The sequence below is a fragment of the Danio aesculapii genome, chromosome 13 (genome assembly GCF_903798145.1).
Source record: "Danio aesculapii chromosome 13, fDanAes4.1, whole genome shotgun sequence".
NCBI lineage: Eukaryota > Metazoa > Chordata > Actinopteri > Cypriniformes > Danionidae > Danio > Danio aesculapii.
The window spans coordinates 47,282,698-47,295,708 of NC_079447.1; the positions used below are offsets into that span (position 1 = coordinate 47,282,698).

Consider the following 13,011-nt stretch of genomic DNA (forward strand, 5'->3'; position numbering starts at 1 on the left):
ATAATGCAGGTGTGAAAGCACCCAAAATGTTTGCACCTTGACAGTTTTTTATAATCAGTAAATTGTATTAGATTGGAAGAATACCCTTTATTACCTGTATATTTTAGTATGATCACTACATAAATAAATTATTACCTAATAAAGCTAACAAAAATATATTTTCTCTAGGGTAACGTTGATGGCAATATTGGCATGAGAATGAGTAAAGACTGAAGTGAGCAATGCTTGACAAAAAAGGTTTCAAATTTATTTAACAAATCAATAAAAAAGCATAATCAACAGAGAAACAAGTGTGTAAAAAATCTGCTACAAACACAATGCGACATACAAAACACACACGGACTTGTCATTCAAATAATAGAAAAATAGAAAAAGAATAAATCAAAAGCATGGTCTAAAATTGGGTCCATTTTTTGCAAGTTATTTGGCCTTTTTTGGTGTTTTTGTTTGTCCTTTCTTCTGAGGTGTTGAAATGTCTTTGCTGCATAAATCGCAGACCCAGCAACCTGTATAAAATAAATATGAAAACAGAAATATATTATATAAAGTAAAATGATTTAAAAAATGTTCCTTTCACACTATGTTCATTCAAAGTTTTGCTAGAAAGGCATGGGGATGTTTCTTTTGTTAACAGTTCTCCACAAGTTTAAGCTGACAAAAAAAAATATTATATTATATTATATTATATTATATATGTTTTTGCCCTCATAAAGCTACAATCTCAGAACACAGCCATATCACCCTGCAGCCCAAGACCGCTTACTGAAGCTTAGCAGGGGTGAAGCTGTTCAATACCTGGATGGGAGACCTCATGGGAAAACTAGGTTGCTGTTGGAAGTGGTGTTAGTGAGACCAGCAGGGGGTGCTCAATCTGTGGTCTGTTTGAGTTCTAATGCGCCTGCATAGGGAAGGGTAAACTATACTTTTAGTGAGCGCCGTCATTCGGATGAGACGTTAAACCCTGGTGTCCTGGCCAAATTCCCTCTATCAGCCCTTACCAATCATGGATTGGCCGAATGGGCTCTATCACTGTCTCTTCACTCCACCAATATCGTGTGTGTGGTGAGCGCACTAGCTGCCGTCGCATCATCTTACTGGATGCAGCACACCGGGGGTGGTGTGGAAAGACTTGGTGGTGTGGAGATTTATCGTGCCATACATGATAAATGCGCTGTATAAATACACATTACATTACAATAGCAGAAAGTTTTGTTTTTTATAATTATTTCGATTATTTACTTCAGTAGGGATGTAATATATATCAAATTGTCAGGAAAGACAATGCTACATTGATACAATTTTCTTTTCTAGTTTAAATAAATACTTTTTTTAAAAAGGGCCCTATCATACACCTGGCACATTAAGGTGCAAGAAGTGTATGGCGCGATTTGTTGCCCTTTGTCAGACCAACGCAACAGTAATTTTCACGTTCTCCGCCACGTTGTTTAAATAGAAAAGGAGTAAAGTGTAAAAGTAAAGAGAAAGTAAAGAGGCTGAATGGAGGAGGCTCGATCTTTATTCTAGTGCCGCAGATGCTCTGTTTAACTGTTTTCTCGCTAGTGAAACGTTCAGTTTTTTCGCTTACAAAGTCCGCCATGTAAACAGCAAATGTGGCATGACTCTTGGAAATGTGAGATGAGACTCTAATTGGTTTAATCAACGTTATGCTCAAAACAGCACAATAAACACAACCCTGTTAGATCATGCATCGCAGACCGTATTTTTCCATACTTACAATACCAAAAGTAGATTCAAACATGTCCTTAATGCTTTTGCGCCATGCACTTTAGACTTTGCGCTTAGAGCGTTAAAATAGAGCCCAGAATCTTTTGAACAATTTACCAAAAAATAATAAAAAAGTTTTTCACAAAATATTAAGCAAATGTAATAATAATTATTATTTTTATACTGCTTATATAATAATAGCACTACTTTTTGAGTATCAAAATAAAGAAGTGTTTTTTTTTTTTAAAATATGGTACCAACCCTAATATCTGCATCATAATTTATATGTGATTTTTTTAATTACATTTTTTTTAAATCTTAAACGCAGATAAAAATCCTATTTTAATATTTCAATTAACTTGTGACAATAATAATAATGTCAATTTGTATAAAAATTGTAAAAATTAAAGGCATAAAAATTTAATTTTGTTAGCAAATGTAAAAAATACATTGCTCTAAATATACATGACAAGATTTTTTTTGGGTATATTTGAATATATATATATTTTTCATATATATTTCCCAAATCATGTTTAACAGATCAAGGAAATTTTCACAGTATGTCTAATAATATTTTTTCTTCTGGAGAAAGTCTTACTTGTTTTATTTCGGCTAGAATAAAAGCAGTTTTTAATTTTTTAAGAGCCATTTTAAGGTCAATATTATTAGCCCCTTTAAGCTATACATTTTTTTCGATAGTCTACAGAACAAACCATCATTATACAATAACTTGCCTAATTACTCTAAACTGCCTAGTTACCCTAATTAACCTAGTTAAGCCTTTAAATGTCACTTTAAGCTGTATAGAAGTGTCTTGAAAAATATCTAGTCAAATATTATTTACTGTCATCATGGCAAAGATAAAATAAATCAGTTATAAGAAATGAGTTATTAAAACTATTATGATTAGAAATGTGTTGAAAAAAATCTGCTCTCCGTTAAACAGAAATTGGGGAAAGAATAAACAGGGGGGCTAATAATTCTGACTTCATCTGTATACGTTTAAGTAAGATTTCACATTCAAAATTTCAACAATAGATTAAAACGATAACATCATTTCATCATATTTATGCAGTCATAAATCTGAGAGAAAGAGCTTAAGTGGAGACTCACCCATAGGAATGGAGTCCATGCCCACACAGAAGGTGTGAAAGCCTCGATCACACTTATCACAGAACATCATCTCCTCCTCATGATGAGGCTGCTCACACACGGTGCACGTCTTACACTCCATACACTGCCACGGGTACATCTTGATCTTGGCCACCAAATCCAAACTCATATCCAAGCAGGACGGGTGACCTGAGCACAAACAAGGCCCTCATCATCATCCTCATCATCAGCCGTTCACACAAAAACATGTCTACTTCCAGCATGCAGAAACTTAGGAAATGATGCATGAGAATTTTTTAATCAACAGGATGATAGAGAGGCTTTCAAACTGAGAGCTGTACATTATAAAGTGCGTGTGAAATCAAAATGGATTCAAAAATCTAAAACATATTCAAAATCAAAAGGTAAATCAAAATGTAAACAATTTGCTAGCACACATTTTTATTTTTTAGATGAACGCAAGCAAGTTAATCCACTGAAAAAAAAAATCTTTTTTGGTAATCATCTGAGCGCTTGCTTTGTGTTTGAACTCTGATGATGTCAGTTTAATGCTTTGGCCACAGTATTCTTAACCACGCCCCCTCACCGTTAGTTTGCTATGAGGGAATAAAGCGCAAAAAGAAAGCCCCGCCCCCTACTCAATATTCCGCTTCCGAGTCAGAAGCACAAGTGTATAAAACAGATCAAAACACTCAAAAAGCATATACAAAACCCATTTTCGGTCACACTTTATAATAAGGTTCCATTTGTTAATGTTAGTTAACATATTTACGAACATAAACTCAGAATGAACGATGCTTGCACGGCATTTATTAATCATAGTTCAACATTTACTGATTATTAAAACCCAAAATGTAAAATCCAAAGATTAACACTGTAATAAGCTGTTCATGTTTGTAAATACCTAACATTATTACAGGGCAGTCTGGAATAATTGGTTCTGATTGGTCAGTTGCTACATCAAGGCATGTTATTTCCAGATAACAACTGCTGAAACTAATAACACAGGCTCATCTGGGTACTTCAATTCATCTTGACTGTCAGTGAATGCGTTTACATGCATATTTATATGCTGTTGTCTCGCCGCTGTCTCTGGCGCCATCTTGTGACAAGATAATATGCAAGTAATTGTATGCTCCATTCAGCCGTTTTTGTTTCTGTCAGCTTTGCTTTTAATTAAAGAATTATTATGAACTATTATGGCTCAGAACGTAGTTTTGTGTCCAATTTGTACATTTTGTGGAATGTCGCCATGTAATAAGCTTATTTTCGCAGAATAAAGCCCTTCAGTCTTACACAACAGTGCTCTGCCTAATGTCAGGCAGCTGATAAGCCTGTCAGGCTTTATTTTCTTATTACACAGCTGTCTTGAATACTCAATTCTGATTGGTCAGTCACAACATTTCAAGGTATGTTAATTTGAGCTGCTTCTTAATAATGCAGAGAACTTCGAATCATCTTCAGTGTTAGTGAATACTTTCACATCCAACACTGTCTCATGGAAATTAGTAACTTTTTTATTTAGGGGCTAGTTCATATAAATTCGTACGATCTGATTCGTACAATTTAGTATGATTTGCTCATCCTCCAATGACGGATGGGTTTAGGGGGCGGGGTTGGGTTAGGTGCCACACCTCCTTTAAAAAAAAAAAAAAAAAAAAAAAAAAAAAAAAAAACGCACATTTTTGTGAACTCGAACGAATTAGCTACTAAACTGACAACACGTAAAAAAAGTTATGTTTCCTCGTGAGATCAGGCTGTCACATCCATATACTTCACATTCATATATATCTGCTTGTCTGTCATGTCGCGGCTTTTAACCGTTTGGCGTCATTTTGTGAATAAATAATACGTAAGTTAGTCTATGCTTCATCCAGCTAGTTTTGATACGGTCAAACTTTGCGTTGTTGTCAGTTGCCGCCATCTTGTGACTGAATAATGCGCAGGTTAGTGTATACTCCATCAGCTGTTTTTGTTTCTGCTTTGCGTTTAATTAAAGAATTTATAAAATATTACGGCTCAGATGTTTTGCGTTTAATTTTTACGTTTTTGTAGCAAAAAATACATCCAGGACGGTTGTTTTCCAATTCGAGTTGAACTAACTAACAGACAGAACCTTACTGTAAAGTGTTACCGCAATTTCATGTGCTATTTAAAATAAATGTACAGCAGACCTGACACGTCTAAAAGTATTAACTATCATTTTAAATTCAAATATACCAGGTGTTTTTTAGAATTTAAAAACAAACTTGATTAGATGTTTGTGTTTTATACTACTTGTTTCAGAAGATGCCATTTAAACTGAAAAGCAAGGACGGTGTCAGGAAGAGCTGCTTTTGACTTACCGCTGTTTTGGCACTGGGAGCAGTGGATGAGAGCCTCTGGTTTGCCTCGCTTGTTGGCCTCCTTACCCTTCTGACATATGCCACATATAGCATTGGGAATGACCTTAGGCTGCAAGGGCAGAGTAATGCTATAAACGCCAAGGCAACCAAGGTCATACACACCATGTGATATGCTTCAACAATAACATTTTTACATTTAGCAGAACGTACCAGAGCAAACTGGGCAGAGGGTGTCAATAGAAACTGCCCAATGTTTCACTTAAGAAGAGTTAACGCATATATTATAAAAATACACAAACAAGACAGACAAAAAAATAATAATAAAAATAAAATAAAATGAAGTGTACACAACATATACAATAGACTACTGCTCAAAGTTTACTCACTAGATAATAATAATAATAAATGAATATATATATATATATATATATATATATATATATATATATATATATATATATATATAATTATAAATATATGATATTATGATTATTATTATTAATATTTAATTATTATTTTTTTATTACCATTGTTAAATAAAAACCTGTTTCTGTAGGACGACACCAAAGTCAACTGTAGCTTTGGCGTCAAAATAAATTCCAAAAGAAAATAAAAAGTTACTTGCACACCCCAATATTACAGTTTTACTATATTTTTGATAAAAATAATTGCAGTCTTGTTGAGCTGAGCATAAAGCCATGTTCAGATTACACAATTTTTCCCCCAAAATTGCTTGATATAGGGTGTCATGGGGATTCGTAAATGACAAATGGGCATGGGGACGCAAAATTCCAAATTTCTTTTCATATAGGGTGTCAAAGTGCACGATGCTGATGCCAATGTCACACCTGTGACACTTCACAATGTTTATCCATCATGACACTGACCAGTAGGTGCACAGAATCACTTTCATACCAATTTTTTTGAAATGGCAAAACAAGCGAGCAAGAATTGTGCCCATTCCTTGACATTGAAGAAAGCTTTGTCAAGTTATGGCAATAGTATGATTGTATGATGTGCCATTACGAAACGATCATGAAAGAATAAAAAGATATTAAAATTTATGCTGCTTCTTGATGATAATATGCATATCATACACATCCGATGATGACTGATCGCGAAGCATTGTGTAGCCTGGCATATTTGGTACCTACAACACGTCAAGATTATATGTAGACAAAAATCTGACAGACTGACTGTCATAACCAACAATAAAACTTGTGTAATCTGAATTGGGCTTTAGACTTCTTTCAAAAACAGTAAGTCTTACTGACCAAGTTTTTGAATGGCAGCGTATACCATTCACAGCAAACAATCTGACCATTTCTGATCATCAAAAATGGGAGAAAAATGAGAAAACTCAGAGAAAAATACTATAATATTTGAAATTAGGGCTGGGCGATTCATTTAATTGAAATGGCAAACGTAAATTGAGCAAAGCTGATATGTGTCGTACACATATTCTCAAAGACGCACAGTGTGATTTGTAGTGAATCTCCTCCTAAAGTCAGAGAGTGCTCTCACGGAAAACCAACCAACTTGTCCAAACACACCCAATGTAATAGCGGTTGTTGAATAAACAGAACATTTGATGCTTTCATTGATTCAGCGTGACTAATAAATACATGACTATGGAATCGTCTCACAGAAAGATTCATTTCAAATATTCGACTGTAGTTTCAAGGTGAGTTTGAAGTACATACTTGTTAATAAATGTTGTACTTTCAAGTGCAAAGCTGTAAATCATCAAGCGACGCAAACATACTTAATGTCATTAACGTCCAATTAACCTGAATTAAAATTTCAATCAGTTTTTTATGTAGCTTATCAGTTTACTACAACACCGTGTAGCAAACACTGCTCCATCTAAACCAGAGATGTCCAAACTAGGGCCCATGGGTCAAAGTTGGCTCATGGTAACCTTTGATTTGGCATACATGTCATTAACATCCAATTAACCTGAATTAAAATTTCAATCATTTTTTTACGTAGCTTATCAGTTTACTACAACACCGTGTAGCAAACACTGCTCCATCTAAACCAGAGATGTCCAAACTAGGGCCCGTGGGTCAAAGTTGGCCCATGGTAACCTTTGATTTGGCATACATGTCATTAACATCCAATTAACCTGAATTAAAATTTCAATCAGTTTTTTATGTAGCTTATCAGTTTACTACAACACCGTGTAGCAAACACTGCTCCATCTAAACCAGAGATGTCCAAACTAGGGCCCATGGGTCAAAGTTGGCCCATGGTAACCTTTGATTTGGCATACATGTCATTAACATCCAATTAACCTGAATTAAAATTTCAATCAGTTTTTTACGTAGCTTATCAGTTTACTACAACACCGTGTAGCAAACACTGCTCCATCTAAACCAGAGATGTCCAAACTAGGGGCCGTGGGTCAAAGTTGGCCCATGGTAACCTTTGATGTGGCCCATCATCCCATTTGAGAAGAGGAGAATGATGAGGAGCGATTTCGAGAATGCCCTAAAAAGAAATTGTTGTTTTAAATTTAACGCAACCTTTTTGTTTGTTTGTTTAATTATAGAGTTGAGCTACAAAAAAACAAACTGAAATAAAAATTTTTCCAATTAAATGTTGTAAATGGATCAGATTTATAAATATATATATATATATATATATATATATATATATATATATATATATATATAAATGCTGTCTCTTGACGGATAGAGGACAATGCACACAACATCGTGAAAAAAACCAATGCAAAGCTTCTATTGTGTAACAAATGGGATTGTTTTTGTTTACTGCAATAAGTTCATTATATAACGCAACTTTAATGTAAAGACTGATTCATACCAAAGACTATAGAATACACAAAACACGTCACTCGTATTCACATTTTTGAATGGGGAAAAGTGTAACGGTCAATATGGCGAATGAAGCCCTGCCTACTAGTACAGGAGCCAATCAGCGATCGATATGTGTCGTATAAAGCCCGACTTCTAGTACTGGAGTGAATCATAGATCACTATAGACTGACGATACTCCAGGGAGGGGCTCAGACCGGACATGAGTTTCTGCAGATATTTTGTGATTTGGACGTTTAGAAATTAAACTAAGGAGACAGTTGTTGTTTAATTTTATTGATAATTCCTAATATGAAATTCAATCATAAGCTTGGCAAGCATTTTTGTAGAATTTGATGTTTCCCCATTCAAACATACTGTTCGAGAGAAATGACTTGCCTTAAAGCGACTTTGTTTACACATCTGCGTCAATCGCACGTGTATGGTCTGGTGCAGCCTTCACGCGGTCGCATAGCCCTCGTTGTGGCTGACGCACACCTTTCAAAAAATTTTACGACCCGTATAGCAAGCTCTGTGATTGGTCGGCTTGGTAGCGGTGACGAATGTGGGCGATGGAGTGATTGTTTACAAGTGTCAAGTGCCGTGAAGGAGCTCCAGATGGAAACTTTTGTTTTGTTTACACCTTATGGTTAATGTTGTTTCACGTCCACTAGTTTCCGCCTCAGAATGAGCGAGTTTTATCGACTTGTACATTAAGGTGGCGTTCAGAAAAAACAAAACACCATGAAGAAACTCGACACAGAGGAACATTAAAAACCTACTGCCAGCTAGCGTTTCGGAAGTGTTATTGCAGAGCAACACAAACAGCAAACAGAAGTATAAATGCACGACTACACGCAAGACAGGTGCCGTGGATCACGCCGATCACTCGACGCAGAAGTTTAAATCAGCCTGAATACAGTTTGCAATATTTACCTTCAGCCCACAGCCCTCAATCAAGTTTGGTTTTTGACCCTTCATAAGAAAAAGTTTGGGCACCCCTGATCTAAACGAGTCTTTTGTACTAGAACCGGTGTCCTGACATTTTATCCTACCTGTCAGATAATGCTACCAACACTGTATTTGAATGGTTCAGCGGTTGGGGTTAGGGATTAGGGCGATATTACAGCTTCATGTCACACTAATCCAAATTAAAATTTCGACTGGTTGCAAAATCTGTTGGGTAGCATATTGCGTCATAAAAACGTGCTACTTACTTTTTGAATGGGAGGTAGGACAATCTGCCAAGGTAGGACAAATCGACAGAACACCAGCTTTACTGACAAAATGCGCATGGAAAAATCATCTCAATTAAATCGCCCAGCCCTATTTAAAATACCTGTGCTTTGAATGAAAAGCAATCCATTACAGCTATGAAGCTTATGAAGAGTGAATACCACGAAACAACCAAGCAGTAGAGAAAGCCAATTATAAAGTAACACAAGTGTATAAAACAGATCATACACTCAAAAGTCAACCAAGTCATATACAGCAGACGTGACACTTTCATTCAATGCTCACAGTCATTAAGAAATCTCTCTACAGTGTCATTTCTTTAAAACCTCTTTATTAAAAGGTTACTCTAAATACGGACATGTCAAGAGACCTACCATTGGAAAAAGTGATAATTATATTAAATCAAAAAGAGCAGTGACAACATTTAGAGAGGAAAAAGGAAAGAGGCTACAGGTTAAAGACACATTTAGATGTTAGTGAAGCTCCCAGTTATGCTAACAGAAAGACAAACGCCTTCGATTTGTCACAGTAGGAAAGTATAGGCTGAACTAAGAGCATTACATGGAGAGAGAAAACAAAATAACAACACAAACAAGAACATTTAATGTCGTCTAACTACAAATACTTTTAACAAAACTCGACAGATGGGAATAAGTCAAAGACATATCGTATAAAGAGAGGATCAACAGAAGCTGTACCTACCATGCCTTAATAAATTAAGGCTTTTATATGTACTCCGCTAATTTATGACAAATATGAAATTCACATTAAAAAATAAAAAAATAGTTGACTTAATGCGGTCAGAACACATTAACAGCTAGCCTTTCTGTCTACAATTTAACATTCTACAAAACACAAACAATTCATCTATATATCCTCATGCAACGATAATAATTTATTACTTAAAACTGCAAGGCCAGGTCTACACTACCTGACAAACGTCTCATCACCGATCCCGGTTGTAAGAGCAACAAATAATAACTTGACTTCTAGTTGATGATTTGGAGGAGTGAAGGCAGATTTTTCTATTGAATCATCTGTTGAACTGCATCCCGATCATCACAAATACTGCAGAAGACCTATTGGAACCCACATGGACCCAAGATTCTAATAGAATTCAGTCAAGTTTGGTGAAGGAAAAATCATGGTTGGGGGTCACATTCAGTATGGGGGCGTGCGAGAGATCTGCAGAGTGGATGGCAACATCAGCAGCCTGAGCTATCAAGACATTACAAACCACAGGAGAGGGCAAATTCTTCAGCAGGATAGCGCTCCTCATACTCTAGACTCTACATCAAAGTTCCTGAAAGCAAAGAAGGTCGAGGTGCTCCAGGATTGGCCAGCCCAGTCACTAGCAATGAACATCATTGAGCATGTCTGGGGAAGGTGGAGGAGGTGGCATTGGAAATGAATCCAAAGAATCTTGATGAACTCTGGGAGTCCTGCAAGAACGCTTTCTTTGCCATTCCAGATGGCTTTATTAATAAGTTATTGAGTCATTGCAGAGATGTTTGGATACAGTCGTCCAAGCTTATGGGAGTCATCCACAATATTAATTCTTTTTTTACTGCACCATGACTTTATATTCTATACTGTACATTATTTCTGTTAAGTCACAAGACTTTTTGTCTTAGCAAAGTCAGAACTTACTGTCCTAATTAAATAATTAAAAAAAAAAATAATCAAGGCATGATCATACTTTATTTTGGTAAAATAAGCATAATCTAGAGGCATTTGGCTTTCATATAAGCCACTTCTGATACCACATGATCAACTAGAAGTCAAGTTATTATTTGTTATTCCTAAAACTTGGATAGGCGACAAGACTTTTGTCAGGTAGGGTATATAATCTATAGCAGTGGTTCTCAACCATATTCCAACCAGGGCCAACAGCTCTGCACATTTAACAGGTCTCCTTAATCAAATCATCAGCTCAATAGTAGAGATTGAAAGACCTGAAATAGGTGTGACAAACAAGAGACAGCCAAAACATGCAGTGTTGATGATCCTCCAGGAATGTGGTTGAGAATCACTGATCTATAGCATCAAATATACTTTATAAACAAACTATTGTAACAGTATATATTCACGGCTTTAAAACGCTCCAGTGTCCCTGTATCTGTAGTTACACTCAGCAAACAGCGGTGAGTTTGGTAAACTGATGACCTTCACGACCAATCACATTTTTCATCAGTCATTTCTGTTGAGCATGTGAACATAATAGCAAATCAGCGCTGTTTAAGAACGTGCTCAACAGTGCTCAAATGTTAGCGGGAAATTGACGTTTTAAAAAAAATGTTTGTACCGACTGGTAACAAATTCCAGTATCGTGACAACACTATGCAACACAGCGCGTTATAAAAGGTATCATTTCCATGTTCCACCATCTGGGACGGTGACACAAATTTCAGACACATTTTTGCAAATCTGTTTCAGATGACGAATCAACTAGATGGCGCAGTCTACATGTTTGCAAACTTGATATATGTTACTCAGAATGTTTTTTTTTTACGTTTCAGATGATGAATCCACTAGAGGGCACGGTCTACATTTTTGTCAATCTGAAATATAATAATTACGGTACTTTTTGTTGTATGTTTTAGATTACAAATCCACTAGAGGGCACTGTCTACATTTTTGTCAATCTGAAATATAATAATTACGGTACTTTTTGTTGTATGTTTTAGATTACAAATCCACTAGAGCGCACTGTCAACATTTTTGCAAATATGAAATGCGTTACTCAGGGAATGTTTTTTGTATGTTTCAGATGACAAATGCACTAGAAGGGACTGTGTACATGCTTTTGCAAATCTGAAATAGATTGAGGACCATTTTGTTGTATGTTTCAGATGACAAATCCACTAGAGGGCGCCGCCAACATTTTTGCAAATCTGAAATACTTAGGGAATGTTTTTGTATGTTTCAGATGACAAATCCACTAGAGGGCGCTGTCTACATGTTTGCAAAACTGAAATGCGGTACTCAGAGAATGTTTTTCGTACGATTCAGATGACAAATCCACTAGAGGGCGCTGTCTACATGTTTGCAAAACTGAAATGCGGTACTCAGGGAATGTTTTTCGTACGATTCAGATGACAAATCCACTAGAGGGCACTGTCTACATGTTTGCAAAACTGAAATGTGGTACTCAGGGAATGTTTTTTGTACGTTTCAGATGACAAATCCACTAGAGGGCGCGATCTACATTTTTGCAAATCTGAAATTTGTTTCTTCAGGGAATGTTTTTTGTATGTTTCAGATGACGACTCCACTAGAGGGCGCTGACTACTTTTTTGCAAACCTGAAATAAAGGATCATTTTGTTGTATGTTTCAGTTGATGAATCTACTAGAGGGCGCTGTCTACATTTTTGCTAATTTGAAATACGTTACTCAGGGAATGTTTTTTGTACATTTTAGATATTGAATCCACTAAATGGCACTGTTTACATTATTGTCAATCAGAAATATATTATTTACGGTCCTTTTTGTTGCACGTTTCACATGACAAATCCACTAGAGGGCACCATCTACATTTTTGTAAATCTAAAATACGTTACTCTGGGAATTTTTTTTGTACATTTCAGATGAAAAATCCACTAGAGGGCGCTTTCTACACTTTTGCAATTCGAAAATATGTTACTAAGGGAACGTTTTTTGAACGTTTCAGATGAATAATCCACTAGAAGGTGCAGTTTAAATATTGGTAAATCTGAAACATATTACAGTAAAACCAGCAGTGGAGGTGTTACTCACCTGTGAATAAGAAACA

At 35.9% G+C, this 13,011-nt stretch overlaps 1 protein-coding gene across 1 annotated transcript in view; it reads right to left on the bottom strand.

Annotated features, from left to right (window-relative positions):
- Nucleotides 1–236: 236 nt before the first annotated feature.
- Nucleotides 237–13,011, bottom strand: part of phf10 (PHD finger protein 10) — a 28,928-nt gene continuing 16,153 nt past the window's right edge. The window contains exons 10-12 of the mRNA XM_056470881.1: nt 5,184–5,292; nt 2,839–3,027; nt 237–506 (exon numbers count right to left, since the gene is read on the bottom strand). Of these exons, the coding sequence (XP_056326856.1) occupies nt 421–506; nt 2,839–3,027; nt 5,184–5,292 (384 nt within the window). The 3' untranslated portion in view covers nt 237–420. The remainder of the gene's footprint in view (nt 507–2,838; nt 3,028–5,183; nt 5,293–13,011) is intronic.